The sequence below is a fragment of the Oncorhynchus clarkii genome, chromosome 1, assembly GCF_045791955.1.
Source record: "Oncorhynchus clarkii lewisi isolate Uvic-CL-2024 chromosome 1, UVic_Ocla_1.0, whole genome shotgun sequence".
NCBI classification, from domain to species: Eukaryota; Metazoa; Chordata; class Actinopteri; order Salmoniformes; family Salmonidae; genus Oncorhynchus; species Oncorhynchus clarkii.
The window spans coordinates 83405653-83433302 of NC_092147.1; the positions used below are offsets into that span (position 1 = coordinate 83405653).

Genomic DNA, 27650 nt, shown 5'->3' on the forward strand with positions numbered 1-27650 from the left:
AATCTTTAGGATGTTTTTATCATAAATCTTCAATAATGTTTCAACCGGACAATTCCTTTGTGTCTTTAGAAAGGAAAGGGAACAGAGCTCGTGCTCACAGCCGCGCGCGATAAACAACTCATAGCTTTCAACTGAGCCACTGGTCTAATTCGCTCCCCTTTCACAATAGAAGCCTGAAACAACGTTCTAAAGACTGTTGACATCTAGTGGAAGCCTTAGGAAGTGCAATATGACCCCATTTACACTGTGTTTTCGATAGGGAATTAATTGAAAAACTACAAACCTCAGATTTTCCACTGCCTGGATGGATTTTTCTCAGGTTTTCGCCTGCCATGAGTTCTGTTATACTCACAGACATCATTCAAACAGTTTTAGAATGTAAATGTTTTCTATCCACATCTACTAATAATATGCATATCTTAGCTTCTGGGCCTGGGTAGCAGGCAGTTTACTCTGGGCACGCTTTTCATCCGAACGTGAAAATACTGCCCCCTAGCCCGAAGAGGTTTGAAAGTATTGTCTAAATGTCTGCTCTGCTTCCTCCTGCATGCATTGTAGCCTGCCTCAGCCTCACCACTGAGCGCCACATCACTGTCTGGCTCAGTAACCTACTCTCTGGAAACCACAGTTATTACAACTTAGTAGCCTATTTTTTTGCTCCTGCTGAGGTAGGATCTGTTTAAATGTTAGCTTCTTACATCATCTTTCTAACTGTCTAAGTACTACTGGCCAGAGCCCTTCAGATTTTCTGCAATAGAGTCTCTGCAGGCAGCTAGCCACCTGATTGACTGACATAGTCACTTATAGATGGGCTATCAGTTGTCACACTCATTCTCATAGAGTCGGTTTTTGCTTGTTTGGTGGATGTCTGTAGACGCTGCAGGAGTCACGGGACGGTTTTAAAACTGCCTTTAGTACGACATCTCGCAAACACACTGCGAGCATGAACTAAATAAATCTAATGAGGTAGGATATTTGTCAGATTATTCAAAATCCCAACTGGTGGCCAGTGGTCCGATTTTGTCCCATGGATGGTATTATTTCGCCCCTCCCAAGTTTTCTGAGCAAAAATAAATACAAATTGTGTGCAGAATTTTCATCGTTGGACATAAAAGATGCTAAAAACACCAGGAAATCAGCTCCAAATTTAGTGAATTTAAGAAATGTGTTCCCAAGTATCCCCACGCATCAAACACACATGATCTAATACAAATATAAGCAAGGTTTGGAATAGCTATGTTTTAGTCAAACATATATATTTGAGCTTCTTGCGGTCAATTTGAATATTATTTATAATTGTTCCGGCCTCCCCAACCATCCGCTCCAGAAAATAAACAAATCGCTCCGCGGCTGAATCTAGGTGATGATCCCTGCTGTAGAGGGTATCGTGTAGAGAGACATACCTGTGTTGACCAGAGCAGAGCTGTTGTACAGGGTACCCAGGTGAGGTCCAGACAGAGAGAGGAAGGTGTGAAGTCTGCTCAGGTAACATTTAAACCTGGGTCTGGTAAGTACTGAACGAACTATCAGGTTCCCCAGGGAGTGGCCTACGAAGCTGAGAAACAGAGAATATAGATACAGGTCAGAGATCACGCAGGAGCTCAAATCAAACAAAGTAACAGTAAACATGTCGTCCCCCACGAATGACGCAGCAACCCTATAGCTTGGGCCAATCAGTGTAATTTTGTAAATGACTGATCTCTATGGCAAGATGCATCATTCATCCAAGTTTCCTCAGAATTGGGCCAGTGGTTTCTGAGATATCATGAGGTACTAACATATTAAAGGACCGAGACAGATCCCCCTCCCCGATTTCATGGTGGGGGACAACTAAATATGGCTGGATGTGGAGAGCACTGTTATACACCATGGGGCATCTCAATAGTATTAAGCTGATTCAACTCCTTGTCTTCTTTCCTCCATCTGCACTGATGGAAAAGGGGTGACTGACTGGACAGTGGTAAAGGGGTGACTGACTGGACAGTGGGAAAGGGGTGACTGACTGGACAGTGGGAAAGGGGTGACTGACTGGACAGTGGGAAAGCCAATTCATGGGTGCTAGAGATCCACTATGTTGCTTCTACCCATCCCATTATTACTTATTTCCATCAGCGCAGATGAAGAAGAGGAGAGGGACACACTTCAGACTATAGCACCCATAGTAGGAGGACAATTAAAGAAGAGACCGTGAGGTTGTAGACCTGAAGAACCCATATGTACCTGATCTTAGAGACGGTGAGGTTGTAGACCTGAAGAACCCATATGTACCTGATCTTAGAGACAGTGAGGTTGTAGACCTGAAGAACCCATATGTACCTGATCTTAGAGACGGTGAGGTTGTAGACCTGAAGAACCCATATGTACCTGATCTTAGAGACGGTGAGGTTGTAGATCTGAATGTACTGAACTATTTCATCCAACAGCCGGTCTGTCATCTGCTCAAAGTCAGCAAACGTGTCATTCTGTGGGGAAAACAACAAAAATTCAGACCTAAAGTTCTACAGACTGACAAGGACAAGGCATTGTTTACTGCACTTGCATAAGAGGATACAGACGAAACTGCACTCCCGTGACAATACTGCACTCCCATGAGACGAAACTAGAAGAAATTCCTATTAACCATCCATTGTTGATTGTCATTCAAGTACGAATGTACTTGAAATACATAACGTCCCATAATAATGTGAAGTAAAGAGGCAGATGAGGTAGTGTCGGTTGGTTTAGGTGTACCATAATGAGGTAGTGTCGGTTGGTTCAGGTGTACCATAATGAGGTAGTGTCGGTTGGTTCAGGTGTACCATAATGAGGTAGTGTCGGTTGGTTCAGGTGTACCATAATGAGGTAGTGTCGGTTGGTTCAGGTGTACTATAATGAGGTAGTGTCGGTTGGTTCAGGTGTACCATAATGAGGTAGTGTCGGTTGGTTCAGGTGTACCATAATGAGGTAGTGTCGGTTGGTTCAGGTGTACAGGTGTACCGGTTGGTTCATAATGAGGTAGTGTCGGTTGGTTCAGGTATCCCATAATGAGGTAGTGTCGGTTGGTTCAGGTGTGGTACACTATGGTTAGTTACCTGGTTGCGTTCGGACATGAGGAAGTCTATCCTAGCTCCAGGTAGGCCCAGCTCCAGGTAGGTCTTCACCAGACGCAGGTCAGCACTGTTACCTGGAAGACACAGAATGAAGGAACACCCAAGATATTTCACATTAGACCTGGGTTCAAATACCGTTTGAAATCTTTCAAATACTATGAGCGATGCATTAACCTGTCTGGAACACCACTACTGGGGCTTTCCTATTGGTTCCATTGCCAAGTCAAGCTTGATCAAGCCCAGGTAAAGGATTTGAAATTATTTCAATAGTATTTAAACCCAGATCGGTTTTCAATATATCAGACCACAACATGTCCTGTGCCAAAAGAACTGAAGCAGACAACAAGATGGGTTGATTATCTGACTAAATGGATAAAGTGTAGTTACCATCGAGGCCGTGGACACAGACGATGAGGTGGATGCCCTCGTCACAGTTGTCAACCTCCTCCAGGCTAAAGTAAGGGACACTGGAGGCCAGGTCTCCCACCTCACTGTACAGGAACCCTGGTAGTCTCAGCTGCTTCAACTCCTCTTTGGCCGCAACAAAACTACACCACGAGGATAAGGAAGACATTTTTATTATTTGCCTGGCCAGTAATGTTGATTAATAATATAAGCTATTATGATAATCATAATAATACTACTACTGTACACTGAGCATATACACTGAGTGTACAAAACATTAAGAACACCTGCTCTTTCCATGTCACAGACTGACCAGGTGAATCCAGGTGAAAGCTATGATCCCTTATTGATGTCACTTGTTAAATCCACTTCAATCAGTGTAGACGAAGGGGAAGAAAGAGGTTAAAGAAGGATTTTTAAGCCTTAAGACAATTGAGACATGGATTGTGTATGTGTGTCATTCAGAGGGTGAATGGGCAAGACAAAAGATTGAAGTGCCTCTGAACAGGGTCTGGTAGTAGGTTCCAGGTGCACCGGTTTGTGTGAAGAACTGAAGACAAAAGGGGGGGTGCAATGCAATATTAAGAGGATGTTCCTAATGTTTTGTACACTCAGTGTATATGCCATATAGCAAATGCTTTAATCCAAATGGACTTACAGTCATGCATGCATACATTCTACATATGGGCGGTCCCAACAGGAATCGAACCTACGACCCTTGGCGTTGCAAGCGCCATTATCTACAGACTGAGCCACAAAGAACCACATTAATGTGCAAATGGTGCATCGTCCCTGTCAAATCAACCTAATACAGTAAAGTTAACGGAGCAACATTTCCCTAGCTACGGCTTAAGACATAACCATCAAAGAAGCAGAAATTAAATTATGGAACTGTGGACATGAGGTGACTAGACTGTGGACCGTAGGACATGAGGTGACTAAACTGTGGACCGTAGGACATGAGGTGACTAGACTGTGGACCGTAGGACATGAGGTGACTAGACTGTGGACTGTAGGACATGAGGTGACTAGACTGTGGACCGTAGGACATGAGGTGACTAGACTGTGGACTCACGCTTTCATCTGTGGTGTGGGGGCGCTGTCATACCAGCGCAGGCTGTTGGAGGTGAGGGAGGTGGAGGGGGTAGGGACTAGAAGTCTCCCCTGGGAAGAGCCCACTGAGCTAGGGGCCAGGGGGGAGCGGACAGGGGCACCATAGCCTGGAGGAAGACCCCTGGGCTCCTGAACATGGTCCAGTCCCAACTGTTCAAACAACAGACTCCTTCCTACTGCCCCTCCATCTCCTTCATCCTCCTCCTCCTCGTCAACGACACCGTTCACGAACGCCAAGCCGTCTCCTTCCTCGTAGAAGCCGTTCTCTATCATCTCGTTGTCCTCTTCCTCGTCTTCCTCTACAGGCGGCCCCGGCCCCGCTCCAGACAGTATCCCCAGGGTGATAGCTGACGTCTCTACAGGGCTGATCTCTGAGACGTCTGTGCTGGAGCGCGAGCCAAAGTAGTTTTCTACCAGTCCCTTCTTGACCAGGTCACTGCTGCTGGCGGTGGAGTTAGAGGAGGGGTAGGAGGCTGTCTGGGGCTCACTACGGGGGGCACCTGGACCCCCTACAGCCCCATCAGAGGAACCTGTTAACAACCTGGGATCAGTGTTAAGTGTTGACTCAGAGGTTGAGGAAAAAGTCCTAGGAGGCAGATATTGAGATGCAGAACCCCCACTAGCAGTGGTGTTGAGGCCCAACCCAGCGTCGGGGTGCGTTTGGCTGGGTACAGAGCAGCGTGTTGGGACAGATGGTGGTGGTTCTCCAGAGAACACCAGGCTCTGTTGCTCCTGTACCAGAACACTGGACTTCCTCATTCCCCCTGGGCCTGGTGGCCCCTCGGCCTCCCCTCCTCCTACACTGCTGGAGCCCCTGGACACAGACGTACCCCCCTCCCCCTCGTCATCTGAGGGCAGCGAGTTGATGGAGGTGAGGGAAGACTGGACGCCGCTCACCGCGCTGACTGTGCTCTCCGGGTTGAGGCCCTCTCCAGTCACCATGCTGCCCTTATGGACAGAGGTGGGCTGGACGGGCCGGGGAGCAGGGCTGAGTAGGGGCCGTTCGGCCTGCTGGGGGCCCAACTCAGTCTCAGGGGCCCCAGCCAGCCCTACGGCCCCACCCTGGGTAGCCAGCTGGATAGCGAAGGAACTGGGCTCGCTCTCGATACCAGAGTCAGAGAGGCGGGAGGAGGCACTGGGGACAGCAGCACCTCCGTCTGGTGGCAGCCTGATACAATCACCTTTCACCTGCTGTAGAAGCACCAGGCCTGGCCTCTGACTAACCTCTGTCATTACCTCTCTACCCCGAAGCCTGTCAGACACCTCAGAACTCCAGTCTCTCATAGCAAGGTGTTTAGAGTCGGACATACACAGGTCTGTCTGGGTGATTTCTGGGATATCTCTTTTGGAGGTCCCATCCCCATCCGTCCGACAGGGCAGGAGAACTGTCACTGTGTCTCCTTGGTACGGGTCCTTGTCACTGGGTTGGACCTCGATGTGCCTGAGTCCAGTGGCGGTAGAACCAGGCGTGTAGTGATCGGGCAGCTGCTGGCTGCAGTGGTCAACGGCAGCATTTTTGTTAATTACTTGGTCATTATCTGTGGTGGCTAATCCGGCTACAGCTCCAGGACCAGCCTGGGCCGGCTTGTTCTGTGTGTCCAAGCTCACTAAGGCTGTGAAGTAACCTTTCTGACTAGCCACGCCACTAGCTACTAGGACGTCATCCTCAAGGAGAGAGTCAAAATTAAGAACAGCATTTGCCTGTCCAGCGGTGGTAGCACCAGGCTCAGGAAAATATTTGGAGATCCTAGTCCTTAGGTCAGTGTTGGAGTCTCCCCCAGTTACCCCCAGCAAGGCATCCCTCTCCCCCTGCTCCCTCTCCTCCCTCTGCTGCTTCAGGCCAGCCTCTCCCTGTCCCTGGGCCTCTCTGTCATGGTCAGTTTCTCCATGTGTTAGCTGTGAAGGGTTAGCCGAGTTAGCGGCCTTCCCCAGGTTCTTATAAGCCACCAGAACCACAGAGTCCTTGGATCCCTGTCTGATGAGCTTCTTGGCGTTCTCCCTCTCCGTCTTGGCGTTCTTCTTCAGTTTCACCGACTTGCCTTTAATACAAAGAAAAAGCATGTGTTTTATATTTAAGGAGTTTTATCACAAACCCAACGTGCTTCAGATGAACTGATGAAACATCATGGTAACCACTCTATTCAATGAAGTATTGTCAAGGATTTGTCAGTGCCACATTTACCAAGACATATAGACTGAGACAGTACTCACTGGGGGCAGAACACACAATAACTATCACCTGAACGTCTAGCGTACTGTAGTAACTATCACCTGAACGTCTAGCGTACTGTAGTAACTATCATCTGAACGTCTAGCGTACTGTAGTAACTATCACCTGAACGTCTAACGTACTGTAGTAACTATCACCTGAACGTCTAGCGTACTGTAGTAACTATCACCTGAACGTCTAGCGTACTGTAGTAACTATCACCTGAACGTCTAGCGTACTGTAGTAACTATCATCTGAACGTCTAGCGTACTGTACTATCCCCTGAACGTCTAGTAGTAACTATCACCTGAACGTCTAGCGTACTGTAGTAACTATCATTTGAACGTCTAGCGTACTGTAGTAACTATCATCTGAACGTTTAGCGTAGTAACTATCTCCTGAACGTCTAGCGTACTGTAGTAACTATCACCTGAACGTCTAGCGTACTGTAGTAACTATCATCTGAACGTCTAGCGTACTGTAGTAACTATCATCTGAACGTCTAGCGTAGTAACTATCATCTGAACGTCTAGCGTAGTAACTATCACCTGAACGTCTAGCGTACTGTAGTAACTATCATTTGAACGTCTAGCGTACTGTAGTAACTATCATCTGAACGTTTAGCGTAGTAACTATCTCCTGAACGTCTAGCGTACTGTAGTAACTATCACCTGAACGTCTAGCGTACTGTAGTAACTATCATCTGAACGTCTAGCGTAGTAACTATCATCTGAACGTCTAGCGTAGTAACTATCATCTGAACGTCTAGCGTACTGTAGTAACTATCATCTGAACGTCTAGCGTAGTAACTATCATCTGAACGTCTAGCGTACTGTAGTAACTATCACCTGAACGTCTAGCGTACTGTAGTAACTATCATCTGAACGTCTAGCGTAGTAACTATCATCTGAACGTCTAGCGTAGTAATCATGATAGTAACTATTCCTATGAATAACAACAGCACACCTTTGGATTTGGGCAGGTCTGGGCAGTCATCGGGCCAGGTTGTGTCCATCATGGTTGGGGGCCGAGGCTCCAGGATGGGGCTGGGGAAGGATGCTGCGGCAGCTGCAGCGGAAGAGGATGAGGCCTTAGAGTTACCGGAGGTCGTGGAGCCACTCCGGGGGTTATGTATGCCCAGCCACGGCCCGTCCCGATCTGAAGCAGGGAAACCAGAGTACGGAGAAAAACTCAATGACCTTTATCCACCAAGTAGATTTACATATACCCAGAATTACATGAGGTGAAATGGTGTTGCCATAGTAAACTGAATCAACAGACAGAAAATATAGAGACGATACACAACAGACCAAATATATTCATAGAGAAAGACAAAGAAACACTTCCATGTTGCCACTTTCCAGTCTCACTTCAAATGTTCAAGGCACTTAAATGAACAAGTTACTGTGATTGTAGGAATGATATTTTAAAGTGCAAGCGTGAATGTGATTTTCCCTGATTAATCACAAATTCCTGCTTATATGACATAACCCTCTATACATATATCATAACCTAGCCCGAAAACAATATTTACTTTCCTGACTTTTCTAAATTGAAGTGATCACATCCCTGCTTTAAATAGCTGTCTCTCTAACGGTCTGTCATGTTACTCATAGAAATATAGAAACAGAATCTATTTCATTCTATTTCTATTGCGTCGCTGACCTTCCGTGATAGAGTCCAGGTATCTGTCCTCAAAGATGATTGGCAGGGAGCTGACGTCCCCGTCCAGGTCGGCACATGCAACAGGAAGTGGTGGTAGAGACAGGAAGTAGGAGGAACTCTTGATGGCTGTGGTCATCTGCTGGTGGCTGTGAGCACTGACGTGAGGAGGGGAGAGAGAGCAGGAGAAGACGTGAGGAGGGGAGAGAGAGCGAGAAGACGTGAGGAGGGGAGAGAGAGGGAAAAGGGGAGAGAGGGAAGACGTGAGGGGAGAGAAGACGTGAGGAGGGGAGAGAAGACGTGAGGAGGGGAGAGAAGACGTGAGGAGGGAAAAACAAAACAGCACAAATCTTCATTTTCTGTTATTGTCAATTGGTGGTTAATTAATCATAAAAACAAAGACAGGACACACACATACACACACACACGTTAGTAATTTGTCTTACTGTAGTTCCTGATAGGCCAGTGCCGTTTGTCTCGGGTGTTCCAGACAAAAGAAGGCCTCTGCAAATCTCCGCACCTGAAATATGGAGAGCAAGAGACCAGAATGAGAACACATGAACAGAGTGAGGTGCTCCACGGTCAGCAGGGTTAGTGAGGTGCACCACAGCCAGCAGGGTTAGTGAGGTGCACCATGGTCAGCAGGGTTAGTGAGGTGCACCATGGTCAGCAGGGTTAGTGAGGTGCACCATGGTCAGCAGGGTTAGTGAGGTGCTCCACGGTCAGCAGCGTTAGTGAGGTGCTCCAGGGTTAGTGAGGTGCTCCATGGTCAGCAGGGTTAGTGAGGTGCACCACGGTCAGCAGGGTTAGTGAGGTGCTCCATGGTTAGTGAGGTGCTCCATGGTCAGCAGGGTTAGTGAGGTGCACCATGGTCAGCAGGGTTAGTGAGGTGCTCCATGGTCAGCACGGTTAGTGAGGTGCATTACGGTCAGCAGGGTTAGTGAGGTGCTCCATGGTCAGCAGGGTTAGTGAGGTGCACCACGGTCAGCAGGGTTAGTGAGGTGCACCACGGTTAGTGAGGTGCTCCATGGTCAGCAGGGTTAGTGAGGTGCACCACGGTCAGCAGGGTTAGTGAGGTGCACCATGGTCAGCTGGGTTAGTGAGGTGCACCATGGTCAGCAGGGTTAGTGAGGTGCACCACGGTCAGCAGGGTTAGTGAGGTGCACCACGGTCAGCAGGGTTAGTGAGGTGCACCATGGTCAGCAGGGTTAGTGAGGTGCACCATGGTCAGCAGGGTTAGTGAGGTGCTCCATGGTCAGCAGGGTTAGTGAGGTGCACCATGGTCAGCAGGGTTAGTGAGGTGCTCCATGGTCAGCAGGGTTAGTGAGGTGCACCATGGTCAGCAGGGTTAGTGAGGTGCACCATGGTCAGCAGGGTTAGTGAGGTGCACCATGGTCAGCAGGGTTAGTGAGGTGCTCCACGGTCAGCAGGGTTAGTGAGGTGCTCCACGGTCAGCAGGGTTAGTGAGGTGCTCCACGGTCAGCAGGGTTAGTGAGGTGCATTACAGTCAGCAGGGTTAGTGAGGTGCATTACAGTCAGCAGGGTTAGTGAGGTGCATTACAGTCAGCAGGGTTAGTGAGGTGACCCATGGTCAGCAGGGTTAGTGAGGTGCTCCACGGTCAGCAGGGTTAGTGAGGTGCTCTACGGTCAGCAGGGTTAGTGAGGTGCTCCACGGTCAGCAGGGTTAGTGAGGTGCTCCACGGTCAGCAGGGTTAGTGAGGTGCTCCACGGTCAGCAGGGTTAGTGAGGTGCTCCACGGTTAGTGAGGTGCACCACAGTCAGCAGGGTTAGTGAGATGCTCCACAGTCAGCAGGGTTAGTGAGGTGCTCCACGGTCAGCAGGGTTAGTGAGGTGACCCATGGTCAGCAGGGTTAGTGAGGTGCTCCACGGTCAGCAGGGTTAGTGAGATGCTCCACAGTCAGCAGGGTTAGTGAGGTGCTCCACGGTCAGCAGGGTTAGTGAGGTGCTCCACCAGCAGGGTTAGTGAGGTGCAGTCAGCAGGGTTAGTGAGATGCTCCACGGTCAGCAGGGTTAGTGAGGTGCTCCACGGTCAGCAGGGTTAGTGAGGTGCTCCACGGTCAGCAGGGTTAGTGAGGTGCTCCACGGTCAGCAGGGTTAGTGAGGTGCACCACAGGTCAGTCAGCAGGGTTAGTGAGGTGCACCACAGTCAGCAGGGTTAGTGAGATGCTCCACAGTCAGCAGGGTTAGTGAGGTGCTCCACGGTCAGCAGGGTTAGTGAGGTGACCCATGGTCAGCAGGGTTAGTGAGGTGCTCCATGGTCAGCAGGGTTAGTGAGGTGCTCCACGGTCAGCAGGGTTAGTGAGGTGCTCCACGGTCAGCAGGGTTAGTGAGGTGCTCCATGGTCAGCAGGGTTAGTGAGGTGCACCATGGTCAGCAGGGTTAGTGAGGTGCTCCATGGTCAGCAGGGTTAGTGAGGTGCACCATGGTCAGCAGGGTTAGTGAGGTGCTCCACGGTTAGTGAGGTGCTCCACGGTCAGCAGGGTTAGTGAGGTGCTCCACGGTTAGTGAGGTGCTCCACGGTCAGCAGGGTTAGTGAGGTGCACCATGGTCAGCAGGGTTAGTGAGGTGCATTACAGTTAGCAGGGTTAGTGAGGTGCTCCATGGTCAGCAGGGTTAGTGAGGTGCTCCACGGTTAGTGAGGTGCTCCACGGTCAGCAGGATTAGTGAGGTGCTCCACGGTCAGCAGGGTTAGTGAGGTGCTCCACGGTCAGCAGGGTTAGTGAGGTGCTCCACGGTAAGCAGGGTTAGTGAGGTGCTCCACTGTCAGCAGGGTTAGTGAGGTGCATTACGGTCAGCAGGGTTAGTGAGGTGCTCCATGGTCAGCAGGGTTAGTGAGGTGCTCCACGGTCAGCAGGGTTAGTGAGGTGCTCCACAGTCAGCAGGGTTAGTGAGGTGCATTACGGTCAGCAGGGTTAGTGAGGTGCTCCACAGTCAGCAGGGTTAGTGAGGTGCTCCACGGTAAGCAGGGTTAGTGAGGTGCTCCACAGTCAGCAGGGTTAGTGAGGTGCATTACGGTCAGCAGGGTTAGTGAGGTGCACCATGGTCAGCAGGGTTAGTGAGGTGCTCCACGGTCAGCAGGGTTAGTGAGGTGCACCACGGTCAGCAGGGTTAGTGAGATGCTCCACGGTCAGCAGGGTTAGTGAGGTGCATTACAGTCAGCAGGGTTAGTGAGGTGCATTACAGTCAGCAGGGTTAGTGAGGTGCATTACACTCAGCAGGGTTAGTGAGGTGACCCATGGTCAGCAGGGTTAGTGAGGTGCTCCACGGTCAGCAGGGTTAGTGAGGTGCTCCACGGTCAGCAGGGTTAGTGAGGTGCTCCACGGTCAGCAGGGTTAGTGAGGTGCTCCACGGTCAGCAGGGTTAGTGAGGTGCTCCACGGTCAGCAGGGTTAGTGAGGTGCTCCACGGTCAGCAGGGTTAGTGAGGTGCTCCACGGTCAGCAGGGTTAGTGAGGTGCTCCACGGTCAGCAGGGTTAGTGAGGTGCATTACAGTCAGCAGGGTTAGTGAGGTGCATTACAGTCAGCAGGGTTAGTGAGGTGCATTACAGTCAGCAGGGTTAGTGAGGTGACCCATGGTCAGCAGGGTTAGTGAGGTGCTCCACGGTCAGCAGGATTAGTGAGGTGCTCCACGGTCAGCAGGGTTAGTGAGGTGCTCCACGGTCAGCAGGGTTAGTGAGGTGCTCCACGGTCAGCAGGGTTAGTGAGGTGCTCCACGGTCAGCAGGGTTAGTGAGGTGCTCCACGGTCAGCAGGGTTAGTGAGGGGCTCCACGGTCAGCAGGGTTAGTGAGGTGCTCCACGGTTAGTGAGATGCACCACAGTCAGCAGGGTTAGTGAGATGCTCCACAGTCAGCAGGGTTAGTGAGGTGCTCCACGGTCAGCAGGGTTAGTGAGGTGCTTCATGGTCAGCAGGGTTAGTGAGATGCTTCACAGTCAGCAGGGTTAGTGAGGTGCACCATGGTCAGCAGGGTTAGTGAGGTGCACCACAGTCAGCACGGTTAGTGAGGTGCTCCACGGTCAGCAGGGTTAGTGAGGTGCTCCACGGTTAGCAGGGTTAGTGAGGTGCACCACAGTCAGCAGGGTTAGTGAGATGCTCCACGGTCAGCAGGGTTAGTGAGGTGCTCCACGGTCAGCAGGGTTAGTGAGGTGCTCCACGGTCAGCAGGGTTAGTGAGGTGCACCATGGTCAGCAGGGTTAGTGAGGTGCTCCACGGTCAGCAGGGTTAGTGAGGTGCACCACAGTCAGCAGGGTTAGTGAGGTGCACCACAGTCAGCAGGGTTAGTGAGGTGCTCTACGGTCAGCAGGGTTAGTGAGGTGCTCCACAGTCAGCAGGGTTAGTTAGGTGCTCCACGGTCAGCAGGGTTAGTGAGGTGCACCATGGTCAGCAGGGTTAGTGAGGTGCTCCACGGTCAGCAGGGTTAGTGAGGTGCTCCACGGTCAGCAGGGTTAGTGAGGTGCTCCACGGTCAGCAGGGTTAGTGAGGTGCTCCACGGTCAGCAGGGTTAGTGAGGTGCTCCACGGTCAGCAGGGTTAGTGAGGTGCACCATGGTCAGCAGGGTTAGTGAGGTGTTCCACGGTCAGCAGGGTTAGTGAGGTGCACCACAGTCAGCAGGGTTAGTGAGGTGCTCCACGGTCAGCAGGGTTAGTGAGGTGCACCATGGTCAGCAGGGTTAGTGAGGTGTTCCACGGTCAGCAGGGTTAGTGAGGTGCACCACAGTCAGCAGGGTTAGTGAGGTGCACCACAGTCAGCAGGGTTAGTGAGGTGCTCTATGGTCAGCAGGGTTAGTGAGGTGCTCCACAGTCAGCAGGGTTAGTGAGGTGCTCCACGGTCAGCAGGGTTAGTGAGGTGCACCATGGTCAGCAGGGTTAGTGAGGTGCTCCACAGTCAGCAGGGTTAGTGAGGTGCTCCACGGTCAGCAGGGTTAGTGAGGTGCACCATGGTCAGCAGGGTTAGTGAGGTGCTCCACGGTCAGCAGGGTTAGTGAGGTGCTCCATGGTCAGCAGGGTTAGTGAGGTGCTCCACGGTCAGCAGGGTTAGTGAGGTGCTCCACGGTCAGCAAGGTTAGTGAGGTGCTCCACGGTCAGCAGGGTTAGTGAGGTGCTCCACGGTCAGCAGGGTTAGTGAGGTGCTCCACGGTCAGCAGGGTTAGTGAGGTGCTCCACGGTCAGCAGGGTTAGTGAGGTGCTCCACGGTCAGCAGGGTTAGTGAGGTGCACCATGGTCAGCAGGGTTAGTGAGGTGCTCCACGGTCAGCAGGGTTAGTGAGGTGCACCACGGTCAGCAGGGTTAGTGAGGTGCTCCACGGTCAGCAGGGTTAGTGAGGTGCACCACAGTCAGCAGGGTTAGTGAGGTGCACCACAGTCAGCAGGGTTAGTGAGGTGCTCTATGGTCAGCAGGGTTAGTGAGGTGCTCCACAGTCAGCAGGGTTAGTTAGGTGCTCCACGGTCAGCAGGGTTAGTGAGGTGCACCATGGTCAGCAGGGTTAGTGAGGTGCTCCACTGTCAGCAGGGTTAGTGAGGTGCTCCACGGTCAGCAGGGTTAGTGAGGTGCTCCACGGTCAGCAGGGTTAGTGAGGTGCTCCACGGTCAGCAGGGTTAGTGAGGTGCACCATGGTCAGCAGGGTTAGTGAGGTGTTCCACGGTCAGCAGGGTTAGTGAGGTGCACCACAGTCAGCAGGGTTAGTGAGGTGCTCCACGGTCAGCAGGGTTAGTGAGGTGCACCATGGTCAGCAGGGTTAGTGAGGTGCTCCACAGTCAGCAGGGTTAGTGAGGTGCTCCACGGTCAGCAGGGTTAGTGAGGTGCACCATGGTCAGCAGGGTTAGTGAGGTGCTCCACGGTCAGCAGGGTTAGTGAGGTGCTCCATGGTCAGCAGGGTTAGTGAGGTGCTCCACGGTCAGCAGGGTTAGTGAGGTGCTCTATGGTCAGCAGGGTTAGTGAGGTGCTCCACAGTCAGCAGGGTTAGTTAGGTGCTCCACGGTCAGCAGGGTTAGTGAGGTGCACCATGGTCAGCAGGGTTAGTGAGGTGCTCCACGGTCAGCAGGGTTAGTGAGGTGCTCCACGGTCAGCAGGGTTAGTGAGGTGCTCCACGGTCAGCAGGGTTAGTGAGGTGCTCCACGGTCAGCAGGGTTAGTGAGGTGCACCATGGTCAGCAGGGTTAGTGAGGTGTTCCACGGTCAGCAGGGTTAGTGAGGTGCACCACAGTCAGCAGGGTTAGTGAGGTGCTCCACGGTCAGCAGGGTTAGTGAGGTGCACCATGGTCAGCAGGGTTAGTGAGGTGTTCCACGGTCAGCAGGGTTAGTGAGGTGCACCACAGTCAGCAGGGTTAGTGAGGTGCACCACAGTCAGCAGGGTTAGTGAGGTGCTCTATGGTCAGCAGGGTTAGTGAGGTGCTCCACAGTCAGCAGGGTTAGTGAGGTGCTCCACGGTCAGCAGGGTTAGTGAGGTGCACCATGGTCAGCAGGGTTAGTGAGGTGCTCCACAGTCAGCAGGGTTAGTGAGGTGCTCCACGGTCAGCAGGGTTAGTGAGGTGCACCATGGTCAGCAGGGTTAGTGAGGTGCTCCACGGTCAGCAGGGTTAGTGAGGTGCTCCATGGTCAGCAGGGTTAGTGAGGTGCTCCACGGTCAGCAGGGTTAGTGAGGTGCTCCACGGTCAGCAAGGTTAGGGAGGTGCTCCACGGTCAGCAGGGTTAGTGAGGTGCTCCACGGTCAGCAGGGTTAGTGAGGTGCTCCACGGTCAGCAGGGTTAGTGAGGTGCTCCACGGTCAGCAGGGTTAGTGAGGTGCTCCACGGTCAGCAGGGTTAGTGAGGTGCTCCACGGTCAGCAGGGTTAGTGAGGTGCACCATGGTCAGCAGGGTTAGTGAGGTGCTCCACGGTCAGCAGGGTTAGTGAGGTGCACCACGGTCAGCAGGGTTAGTGAGGTGCTCCACGGTCAGCAGGGTTAGTGAGGTGCACCACAGTCAGCAGGGTTAGTGAGGTGCACCACAGTCAGCAGGGTTAGTGAGGTGCTCTATGGTCAGCAGGGTTAGTGAGGTGCTCCACGGTCAGCAGGGTTAGTGAGGTGCACCATGGTCAGCAGGGTTAGTGAGGTGCTCCACGGTCAGCAGGGTTAGTGAGGTGCTCCACGGTCAGCAGGGTTAGTGAGGTGCTCCACGGTCAGCAGGGTTAGTGAGGTGCTCCACGGTCAGCAGGGTTAGTGAGGTGCACCATGGTCAGCAGGGTTAGTGAGGTGTTCCACGGTCAGCAGGGTTAGTGAGGTGCACCACAGTCAGCAGGGTTAGTGAGGTGCTCCACGGTCAGCAGGGTTAGTGAGGTGCACCATGGTCAGCAGGGTTAGTGAGGTGTTCCACGGTCAGCAGGGTTAGTGAGGTGCACCACAGTCAGCAGGGTTAGTGAGGTGCACCACAGTCAGCAGGGTTAGTGAGGTGCTCTATGGTCAGCAGGGTTAGTGAGGTGCTCCACAGTCAGCAGGGTTAGTGAGGTGCTCCACGGTCAGCAGGGTTAGTGAGGTGCACCATGGTCAGCAGGGTTAGTGAGGTGCTCCACAGTCAGCAGGGTTAGTGAGGTGCTCCACGGTCAGCAGGGTTAGTGAGGTGCACCATGGTCAGCAGGGTTAGTGAGGTGCTCCACGGTCAGCAGGGTTAGTGAGGTGCTCCATGGTCAGCAGGGTTAGTGAGGTGCTCCACGGTCAGCAGGGTTAGTGAGGTGCTCCACGGTCAGCAAGGTTAGTGAGGTGCTCCACGGTCAGCAGGGTTAGTGAGGTGCACCATGGTCAGCAGGGTTAGTGAGGTGCACCATGGTCAGCAGGGTTAGTGAGGTGCACCATGGTCAGCAGGGTTAGTGAGGTGCTCCACGGTCAGCAGGGTTAGTGAGGTGCTCCACGGTCAGCAGGGTTAGTGAGGTGCACCATGGTCAGCAGGGTTAGTGAGGTGCACCATGGTCAGCAGGGTTAGTGAGGTGCTCCACGGTCAGCAGGGTTAGTGAGGTGCTCCACAGTCAGCAGGGTTAGTGAGGTGCACCACAGTCAGCAGGGTTAGTGAGGTGCACCACAGTCAGCAGGGTTAGTGAGGTGCACCATGGTCAGCAGGGTTAGTGAGGTGCTCTATGGTCAGCAGGGTTAGTGAGGTGCTCCACGGTCAGCAGGGTTAGTGAGGTGCACCATGGTCAGCAGGGTTAGTGAGGTGCTCCACGGTCAGCAGGGTTAGTGAGGTGCTCCACGGTCAGCAGGGTTAGTGAGGTGCTCCACGGTCAGCAGGGTTAGTGAGGTGCGCCATGGTCAGCAGGGTTAGTGAGGTGCTCCACAGTCAGCAGGGTTAGTGAGGTGCACCATGGTCAGCAGGGTTAGTGAGGTGCACCATGGTCAGCAGGGTTAGTGAGGTGCTCCACGGTCAGCAGGGTTAGTGAGGTGCTCCACGGTTAGTGAGGTGCTCCACAGTCAGCAGGGTTAGTGAGGTGCACCATGGTCAGCAGGGTTAGTGAGGTGCACCATGGTCAGCAGGGTTAGTGAGGTGCACCATGGTCAGCAGGGTTAGTGAGGTGCACCATGGTCAGCAGGGTTAGTGAGGTGCTCCACGGTCAGCAGGGTTAGTGAGGTGCACCATGGTCAGCAGGGTTAGTGAGGTGCTCCACAGTCAGCAGGGTTAGTGAGGTGCACCATGGTCAGCAGGGTTAGTGAGGTGCACCATGGTCAGCAGGGTTAGTGAGGTGCTCCACGGTCAGCAAGGTTAGTGAGGTGCATTACAGTCAGCAGGGTTAGTGAGGTGCATTACAGTCAGCAGGGTTAGTGAGGTGCATTACAGTCAGCAGGGTTAGTGAGGTGCATTACAGTCAGCAGGGTTAGTGAGGTGCACCATGGTCAGCAGGGTTAGTGAGGTGCTAGGTGCTGCTAATCTACTCACTCTGAGTGTGTGATGTTCCACAGCCAGCAGGGCAGCAACATTCTCCTGCAGTGAGACCACCTCCAGGAACTGACCCCACAGGGCCATGAGGAGGGAACACAGCTGGGCCAGGTTCATATTGACCAGCTCTGCCAGCTCGTCCGGGCTCTCCGCTCTCTGCTGTTGGAGAGAGGGGGACATGGATTAGCCCAGTATAGACACCAGGGGGCGCCACAAAGACAAGCTAAAACACAAACACAGGCCCTGTTCCAATTCTTCCATGTTTCCTTGAGGTCAGCTCATCTCTATTTGATTTCAAATCCAATCACACTCAATGAAGAACTTTGTCCAGGAGTTTAAGTCCAGGACTTTAATCTGGGTCAGGGAGACCTGCCATAGTGCTGGAAGTGATTAGTCCACTAAGTAGACCTATCGACTTGACTATGAAAAGGGCTCAGACAGTGAGCTGATGGCAGAAACTAATATCGTACCTTGACTTGATCACAGAGCTCAGTGAGACGGTTCTCAACGTCTAGTTCCTCTGGAGAACAAAACAAAGAGCATTAAAAGAGGTCCTTTTTTGTTGTCAATTCCACAATCATATACAGATCTGTCAAGTCTGACAGACAGGCTGGAAAATCAACGGTATCATTAGACATAAGAGCCAATCAGATGGATGAAGAGAAGACAAGAAGAGAGCCAGAGAGAGAGAGAGAGAGACCTGGCCCCCAGAGATATGACTGTGGCAGAAAAGGACTAGAAGATAGAAGAGAGCAAGAGAGCCAGAGAGCCAGAGAGAGAGAGAGAGAGAGAGAGAGAGAGAGAGAGAGACCTGGCCCGAGAGATATGACTGTGGCAGAAAAGGACTAAGAAGATAGAAGAGAGCCAGAGAGAGAGAGAGACAGAGAGCCAGAGAGAGAGAGAGAGAGAGAGAAAGAAAGACCTGGCCCCCAGAGATATGACTGTGACAGAAAAAGACAAGAAGAAGAGAGCCAGAGAGAGAGAGACCTGGCCCCCAGAGATATGACTGTGACAGAAAAAGACAAGAAGAAGAGAGCCAGAGAGAGAGAGACCTGGCCCCCAGAGATATGACTGTGACAGAAAAAGACAAGAAGAAGAAGAGAGCCAGAGAGAGAGAGACCTGGCCCCCAGAGATATGACTGTGACAGAAAAGGACTAGATGAAGAAGGAGAGAGAGAGAGACCTGGCCCCCAGAGATATGACTGTGACAGAAAAGGACCCAGAGAGAGAGAGACCTGGCCCCCAGAGATATGACTGTGACAGAAAAGGACTAGAAGGAGAGAGAGAGAGACCTGGCCCCCAGAGATATGACTGTGACAGAAAAGGACAAGAAGAAGAGAGCCAGAGAGAGAGAGAGAGCCAGAGAGAGAGAGACCTGGCCCCCAGAGATATGACTGACAGAAAAGGACAAGAAGAAGAGAGCCAGAGAGAGAGAGACCTGGCCCCAGAGATATGACTGTGACAGAAAAGGACAAGAAGAAGAAGGCCCACCTGTGGGGAGAAGGAAGTGTGTGAATAAATGACAGACAGAGGACTATGACAGGCCTCTAGGAGTTATAGTGACTGAAAGACTGAGGCATTGAAGCACACAGAAAGATTACCAGGTGTGTGGGGAAAAAGGAACCAAAAGAGGAGAAAGCAAAGAAACCAAACGGGAAAAGAAAAGATATGAAGAAGCAGGTTGAACTGAGGGTAGAGGGAAGGGACATGTAGGGTTCAGGTAGGGGGGACATACCTATAAAGACGTGCCTTTGGTCTGGAGGGAAGGGTCTTCTGAGTACTCTCTCATAAAGGACTTGCATGCTGGGCTTGGCTAGTAGGAGTGATTGGCACATATATAAGGGCATGTTTAACCTTGCTGTTGTTGTTACTATGCCCTCTAAGGTTAGAATGGATTAATAAGTACTTGATCATGTTCAGGATGAAACATTTGTTGTGACTGTGACTAACAGTCTGTGAAGCACCAGACCACAGCTAGTTGTAGGGAGGAGAGTTGATGTTGTGACTGTGACTAACAGTCTGTGAAGCACCAGACCACAGCTAGTTGTAGGGAGGAGAGTTAATGTTGTGACTGTGACTAACAGTCTGTGAAGCACCAGACCACAGCTAGTTGTAGGGAGGAGAGTTGATGTTGTGACTGTGACTAACAGTCTGTGAAGCACCAGACCACAGCTAGTTGTAGGGAAGAGAGTTGATGTTGTGACTGTGACTAACAGTCTGTGAAGCACCAGACCACAGCTAGTTGTAGGGAGGAGAGTTAATGTTGTGACTGTGACTAACAGTCTGTGAAGCACCAGACCACAGCTAGTTGTAGGGAGGAGAGTTGATGTTGTGACTGTGTAGGGAGGAGAGTTGTAGGGAGGAGAGTTGATGTTGTGACTGTGACTAACAGTCTGTGAAGCACCAGACCACAGCTAGTTGTAGGGAAGAGAGTTGATGTTGTGACTGTGACTAACAGTCTGTGAAGCACCAGACCACAGCTAGTTGTAGGGAGGAGAGTTGATGTTGTGACTCCAAGGGTGAGCAAGTCAACTACTACCATCAACTTCCTTCTAGAACGGCTGAAAGGAATTATTTTTGTAGGAGGCAGGGAGCAAATGATGACATGCAAATACTATGATAAACACAGCCAGTTGATGAAGACAAATGTACAATACATCATACTCATTCTAGATACAGACAATGGAAAAAGCAAGAGAGAGAAGAGCACAACATTAAACAAGAGTGTTCTAACAGTAAAGTCTGGCAGCAGGCTAGAGGTGTGTGTTTCTGGATCATGTTGAGGTGTAATACACAGTTGAATGTCCTGTAATTCTCTCACTGGGTATCAGGGCTCTCTAAATCTAATTCTTCAACTCAAACCCTGCAGTCAAATCAAGCTGCAGGTCCAGTGTTGTAATGTCAACGCCAAAACTGAGGTAATAAATGGACTATGGGGGAATGACCCAGTCTGTCAGCGCCACATATCCATTACATCTGTGGAGCATCAACATCCTGGAGATTCTTTCCATTTCAGTTGACACTGTTTTTCTCCATGCAGCCACCTGGCAATGTGATGGGTGTGTGACTGACTGTTTCTAGTGTTACCATGGTGTAGTGTAGGTCTACCTAGCTCCATGCGGTGTGAGGAGGGCAGGTCCTTGCTGACGGAGGTGAAGTAACCAAACAGGCCCTGGTAGGCCAGCAGTAGGCTGGCACAGAGACTGTGGTGAAGACTGAATGCATGCTGCAAACATTGGTCTGACACCAGGAATGTTCTGCCCTGAAGGGAGGGAGACACACAGGGTGTTAATAACAGGTCATAACAGGCTATAACAAGTCACAGATGCTGTGACACACACACACAGTCAAGACAAGGTCACAGTGAAGATAATGGATTCCTCATTGCACTGCTTTCTGAGCTCTCTCTCTCTCTCTCTGTGTGTCTGTGTGTGTGTGTGTGTTCTGAGCTGCCCCATTAGGTCTTGCTGCATGTATCTTAGAGTGACAAGGGGACTGAGCATTGTCTCTAGCATTCCACTTCATTGAACATGTTGCATTCAGGCATCAACCCTGTGTGTGTGTGTGTGTGTGTGTGTGTGTGTGTGTGTGTGTGTGTGTGTGGGGGGGGGGGGGGGGGGGGGCTAGCTATTAGCTCCCCTTCTCCATGTCGGTGTTATTACAAACCAGTTACTCTTAGACCTCCAGCTAAATCCAACATCTCTCCCTAATGGTTTCTAGTAGAGCTTCTTCTTCCCCATCTCATCGGTCAATAACCTCTCCTACCACAACTTGTTTTCCTTCTGCCCTGTACCTTACAGTCTTTATGAAGTACAGCTTGTCCCTGGCAGCAGAACACGCATTCTTATAGAAGTCATTACTAGCAGCAGAACACTCATTCTTATAGAAGTCATTACTAGCAGCAGAACACTCATTCTTATAGAAGTCATTACTAGCAGCTTGTCCCTGGCAGCAGAACACTCATTCTTATAGAAGTCATTACTAGCAGCAGAACTCTCATTCTTATAGAAGTCATTACTAGCAGCAGAACACTCATTCTTATAGAAGTCATTACTAGCAGCAGAACACTCATTCTTATAGAAGTCATTACTAGCAGCTTGTCCCTGACAGCAGAACACTCATTCTTATAGAAGTCATTACTAGCAGCTTGTCCCTGTCAGCAGAACACTCATTCTTATAGAAGTCATTACTAGCAGCTTGTCCCTGTCAGCAGAACACTCGTTCTTATAGAAGTCATTACTAGCAGCTTGTCCCTGACAGCGGAACACTCATTCTTATAGAAGTCATTACTAGCAGCAGAACACTCATTCTTATAGAAGTCATTACTAGCAGCTTGTCCCTGACAGCAGAACACTCATTCTTGTAAAAGTCATTACTAGCAGCAGAACACTCGTTCCTATAGAAGTCATTACTAGCAGCAGAACACTCGTTCCTATAGAAGTCATTAACAGCAGCATAACACTCGTTCCTATAGAAGTCATTACTAGCAGCATAACACTCGTTCCTATAGAAGTCATTACTAGCAGAATAAGGGTCACAAAATACAGATAACTTTCGGACATCACGGTTGGAAGATTCCCGGAATTAGGAGGGGAATAAGTATGAAATCTGTGAATCCTCCAACAGGATTTCTGGATGAAGGTGTACTAGACGGGTCGGTTATTTGGTTGATATGCTGCTGGTCGATTTCTTTAGATCTAGATATATTGTCATGGCACACGAGACAGCTGTCTGATTCCTGCCTGTCTCAGTGGACTAATCCGTTGTGGAGGCAGTGGGGATGGCACAGTCCATCACTAAGACAGGCTTCAGTTGAGAGGGTGTCTGATTCCTGCCTGTCTCAGTGGACTAATCCGTTGTGGAGGCAGCGGGGATGGCACAGTCCATCACTAAGACAGGCATCAGTTGAGAGGGTGTCTGATTCCTGCCTGTCTCAGTGGACTAATCCGTTGTGGAGGCAGCGGGGATGGCACAGTCCATCACTAAGACAGGCATCAGTTGAGAGGGTGTCTGATTCCTGCCTGTCTCAGTGGACCAATCCGTTGTGGAGGCAGCGGGGATGGCACAGTCCATCACTAAGACAGGCATCAGTTGAGAGGGTGTCTGATTCCTGCCTGTCTCAGTGGACTAATCCGTTGTGGAGGCAGTGGGGATGGCACAGTCCATCACTAAGACAGGCATCAGTTGAGAGGGTGTCTGATTCCTGCCTGTCTCAGTGGACTAATCCGTTGTGGAGGCAGCGGGGATGGCACAGTCCATCACTAAGACAGGCATCAGTTGAGAGGGTGTCTGATTCCTGCCTGTCTCAGTGGACTAATCCGTTGTGGAGGCAGTGGGGATGGCACAGTCCATCACTAAGACAGGCATCAGCCGAGAGGGTGTTTGCTTTGGTACCTCAAGCAATTTGATAGAATGGAGAAAATAAGTGAAATTGCATTGGTCTTTCAATAAATGTCTAAAGAGTATGAGAGTATTCCTTAGGCCTACAATACAGTATGTGTGAAGATAATGCTTTGGGTATCATTTAAAATGTTGAAGTTAAGAAGGTAAGTGTGGCTTAGATGCACAAGACTCATCTCTCTCCAGAATGCATCTTCTCCGGCCAATTCATTGTTTCATATTAACTGCGTGAATGGTTTGCCCTTCGATTGTTAAATTCTATCAATTCACCACGACACATAACACCAGTAGTACCTTTCATTCTCATCTATCTATGTTTGTTTTGTTCCGGTCATTTCTGTTAATGGATTCAACATATTATTATTTGGCCTACAGTCAGGGAAGAAGAAGAGCTACTAGAAGCCATTAGTGAGAGATGACTGATTTATCTGGAGGTTGAGGACTAATTGGTTTGTAATTACCATTCTCCATGTCAGAGTGAACACGTTGTTTGCAGAGCTCACAACCTGTGCTACACTCGTGAGAGACACGTTTTGGGTTATTTCATTCCATTTAAGAGTTTGGTCCATTTATTCATTGTATTATGTTTGGAGCGCTCCTGTTAATATTGTTTAAGGACGTGCACCTGATTATCCATAGATGTAGACCTAGGCTACCTGGCCTGTGTGCAAATGTAGAAATGTGCCTATTTGGGGAAGTCTGATAGTATCTGTGATTGTCTTAACTCATCACCACTAATGAGCTGTGGATCTTCTCAAAGTGTTTACTTCTTTACCTCAAACGGCAGGTGAACAAAGTATATTTTTACATCCATTGAGAATGACAATAGTTCCTCAATGCATTTGAAAAATCTTTCCATCTTTCTCCCATTGATAAAAGGGAAACATGGTCTTGGTCTGATCCAGTGGAAACGTCATAGCAGGAGGAGGAGGAGGAGGGTGGGGAAAATGTATTTTTATTTTGGTTATGTTGATCTCTGGCTCCGTCTTGAGTCATTTGTGCGTCTTAATTATTCAATCACAGTGCCCTTAAAGCATCAGACAAGCTCAGTACATATAGCTGATGTTATAGGGTGTGTCAATATATGGAAAAATACATGTTTTAGAACAGACAACTCAGACGAGAATTTTTTTTTTAGAGGAAGACAGCCCTGAGGCCTAATCTATACTTACATCAGCAGACAGCTGTTTGACATAGCTGGTTCCAAACACCACATTCTCCAGGGCCGGGATGACAGAGTCTTTACTCTGCTGGGGGGCGGTGCGATTCAGCCATGTACTCTTCACTAGCCGGGGGAAACTACAACAGACAACAGCCATTAAGGAATCAGGCCTTACTGGTCAACACCTTTCAGTTATACTGCTCTGAAGACAAAGTCTAAACTGGAAACTGGATAAATATAGTGTAGATTTACATCTTAGTCATTTAGCAGACGCTCTTATCCAGAGAGACTTATGCTTATTTATGAACGTGATGATATATCCAAGTCAGTCCGAAGTCACACCCTATTCCCTATACAGTGGGGGGGTGTTACCTGATGAGGGGTTGGTGCAGGGCAACCAGGGATGCGTGGACGGCCATAGAGACGACAGACAGGTGGAAGTAGTCGAACATGATATTGATGTGTTGGTGGATGCCTCGGTTCAGGCTAAAGTGCAAGCGGAGCGAACGACTGCTGATGTTCTGCAGGGAGCTGAGCTCCTCGGGCCTAGTGGAAAAGAACGTATCTGCTGGAGAAACTCAAATCATACAATAGAAAAATGTATTCATATAGATGCATAAAGAATATAAAAAACTGTGCGCAATGTTTCCATCTAAAGTATTGGGAAATATTTGACTTGAAATGCACTGCTGCACACTCCCTTGGTATAAACAGACCCCATCAGACGGGTCTAAAAAGTGCCGGCAGACGGGTTTATTAAGGACACCATAGCAGAGATCCAAAAACACAATCTTCATCTAAGAATAGCCAGATCTGGGTTAAAATACTACATGAAGAATTTAAAAAACTTTATCTGGGGTTGAATGAGTTTGCCTGGTGTATTAGTTGCAAACCTGCCACCCCCATCCATCTGGCTGTCTGGGCAGGCTAAAGAAAACACTAGAAGTACAGTATCTAAGACTTCAAATGGTGTTTGAACACAGGTTTGGTAAGAGCATAAGAAGCACAGTGTTCGGCCATGATGAAACGTACGAGAAGTCTCCATCTGTGAAGTATAACTCCAGAGAGAGCTGGAAGTCCATGTCATTGAGGGATTCTTCTACCTGAAGAGGGATAGAAACAGACAGGGGAAACAATCATTTCAGAGGGGGAAAAGAAACGGAGTGAGTGATAGTGAAAGTGAGCCTATTTCCCCATCGACAGAGGAACTGAATTCCACCATGACAACAACCCAAGAGCACCATTCACTAGCGTACTACTTAGTATGAAGCAATGTGCAGTACTGGGCATGCATTCTTAGTAGTACGTACTAGAGGTCGACCGGTTATGATTTTTCAACGCCGATACCGATTATTGGAGGACCAAAAAAAGCCGATAACGATTAATCGGCCGATTTAAAAAATATATGTATTTGTAACAATGACAATTACAACAATACTGAATTAACACTTATTTTAACTTAATATAATACATCAATAAAATCAATTTAGCCTCAAGTAGATAATGAAACATGTTCAATTTGGTTTAAATAATGCAAAAACAAAGTGTTGGAGAAGAACGTAAAAGTGCAATATGTGCCATGTAAGAAAGCTAACGTTTCAGTTCCTTGCTCAGAACATGAGAACATATGAAAGCTGGTGGTTCCTTTTAACATGAGTCTTCAATATTCCTATTTCCCTCTATACCATTTCCGTCTTTGTATTTCATTAACCTTTGACTATTGGATGTTCTTATAGGCACTTTAGTATTGCCAGTGTAACAGTATAGCTTCCGTCCCTCTCCTCGCTCCTCCCTGGGCTCGAACCAGCAACACAACGACAACAGCCACCACATTGAAGCAGTGTTTCCCATGCAGAGCAAGGGAAACAACCACCCCAAGGCTCAGAGCGAGTGAAATGTTTGAAATGCTATTAGCGCGCGCTAACTAGCCAGCCATTTCACTTCGGTCACACCAGCTTCATCTCGGGAGTTGATAGGCTTGAAGTCATAAACAGCGCAATGCTTGACGCACAACGAAGAGCTGCTGGCAAAACACACGAAAGTGCTGTTTGAATGAATGTTTACGCGCCTGCTTCTGCCTACCACCGCTCAGTCAGATACTTAGATACTTGTATGCTTGTATGCTCAGTCAGATTATATGCAACACAGGACACGCTAGATAATATCTAGTAATATCATCAACCATGTGTAGTTAACTAGTGATTATGATTGATTGTTTTTTATAAGATACATTTAATGCTAGCTAGCAACTTACCATGGCTTGCTGCATTCGCGTAACAGGCAGTCAGTCTCCTTGTGGAGTGCAACTAGAGAGAGGCAGGTCGTTATTGCGTTGGACAAGTTAACTGTAAGGTTGCAAGATTGAATCCCCCGAGCTGACAAGGTGAAAATCTGTCTTTCTGCCCCTGAACGAGGCAGTTAACCCACCGTTCCTAGGCCGTCATTGAAAATAAGAACGTGTTCTTAACTGACTTGCCTAGTTAAATAAAGATTAAATAAAGGTGTAAAAATAAAAATAACATAATCGGCGCCCCAAAATACCGATTTCCAATTGTTGTGAAAACTTGAAATCGGCCCTAATTAATCGGCCATTCCGATTAATCGGTCGACCTCTAGTACGTACTACGTAGTATGAAACAATGTGCAGTACTGGACATGCATTCTTAGTAGTACGTACTACGTAGTATGAAGCAATGTGCAGTACTGGACATGCATTCTTAGTAGTACGTACTACGTAGTATGAAGCAATGTGCAGTACTGGACATGCATTCTTAGTAGTACGTACTACGTAGTATGAAGCAATGTGCAGTACTGGACATGCATTCTTAGTAGTACGTACTACGTAGTATGAAGCAATGTGCAGTACTGGACATGCATTCTTAGTAGTACGTACTACGTAGTATGAAGCAATGTGCAGTACTGGACATGCATTCTTAGTAGTACGTACTACGTAGTATGAAGCAATGTGCAGTACTGGGCATGCATTCTTAGTAGTACGTACTACGTAGTATGAAGCAATGTGCAGTACTGGGCATGCATTCTTAGTAGTACATTAGTATGAATGGATAGAAATCAGAGGAAACCCTTCAGAGTGGAAAAACCATACCGTGTCTCTCTTCCTATATCCATACCATCATACCACGTCTCTCTTCCTATATCCATACCATCATACCACGTCTCTCTTCCTATATCCATACCATCATACCACGTCTCTCTTCCTATATCCATACCATCATACCACGTCTCTCTTCCTATATCCATACCATCATACCACGTCTCTCTTCCTATATCCATACCATCATACCACGTCTCTCCTCCTATATCCATACCACGTCTCTCCTCCTATATCCATACCATCATACCACGTCTCTCCTCCTATATCCATACCATCATAACAGGTATTTATTTTATAACCTGCTATTGTGAACAATATCCATGTGAGATATTAGGCTAAATTGTCTACATTAAATCTAAATAAATCTAGGCTAAATAGCCTGCATCTAATTGGCCAATCATATGGATCACTGCAGTGGAGCTCAAGCTCACTCAGTTTGAAGCAATGTATTGGGCATTGTAAGTAGTATGCTACTGTGGACATTTGAACACAGGCTAGCCAGAGCCTCAGTGAAAGTCAGCCTATTGTCCTCTATAGCAGAACTGATTCTAACCAGCACAACGACAACTTGGTCATTGGTCA

At 49.3% G+C, this 27650-nt stretch overlaps 1 protein-coding gene across 1 annotated transcript in view; it reads right to left on the reverse strand.

The window, feature by feature from the left end:
• The window catches only part of LOC139413414 (protein FAM135A-like), a 50423-nt gene that overhangs the window by 3502 nt on the left and 19271 nt on the right, over window positions 1-27650 (reverse strand). Inside the window, exons 4-18 of the mRNA XM_071160776.1 lie at window positions 24986-25056; window positions 24326-24499; window positions 23964-24090; window positions 20500-20653; window positions 19127-19204; window positions 17862-17911; window positions 17392-17550; window positions 8925-8998; window positions 8482-8636; window positions 7783-7974; window positions 4570-6646; window positions 3477-3637; window positions 3072-3163; window positions 2365-2462; window positions 1404-1555 (exon numbers count right to left, since the gene is read on the reverse strand). Of these exons, the coding sequence (XP_071016877.1) occupies window positions 1404-1555; window positions 2365-2462; window positions 3072-3163; window positions 3477-3637; window positions 4570-6646; window positions 7783-7974; window positions 8482-8636; window positions 8925-8998; window positions 17392-17550; window positions 17862-17911; window positions 19127-19204; window positions 20500-20653; window positions 23964-24090; window positions 24326-24499; window positions 24986-25056 (3814 nt within the window). The remainder of the gene's footprint in view (window positions 1-1403; window positions 1556-2364; window positions 2463-3071; window positions 3164-3476; window positions 3638-4569; window positions 6647-7782; window positions 7975-8481; window positions 8637-8924; window positions 8999-17391; window positions 17551-17861; window positions 17912-19126; window positions 19205-20499; window positions 20654-23963; window positions 24091-24325; window positions 24500-24985; window positions 25057-27650) is intronic.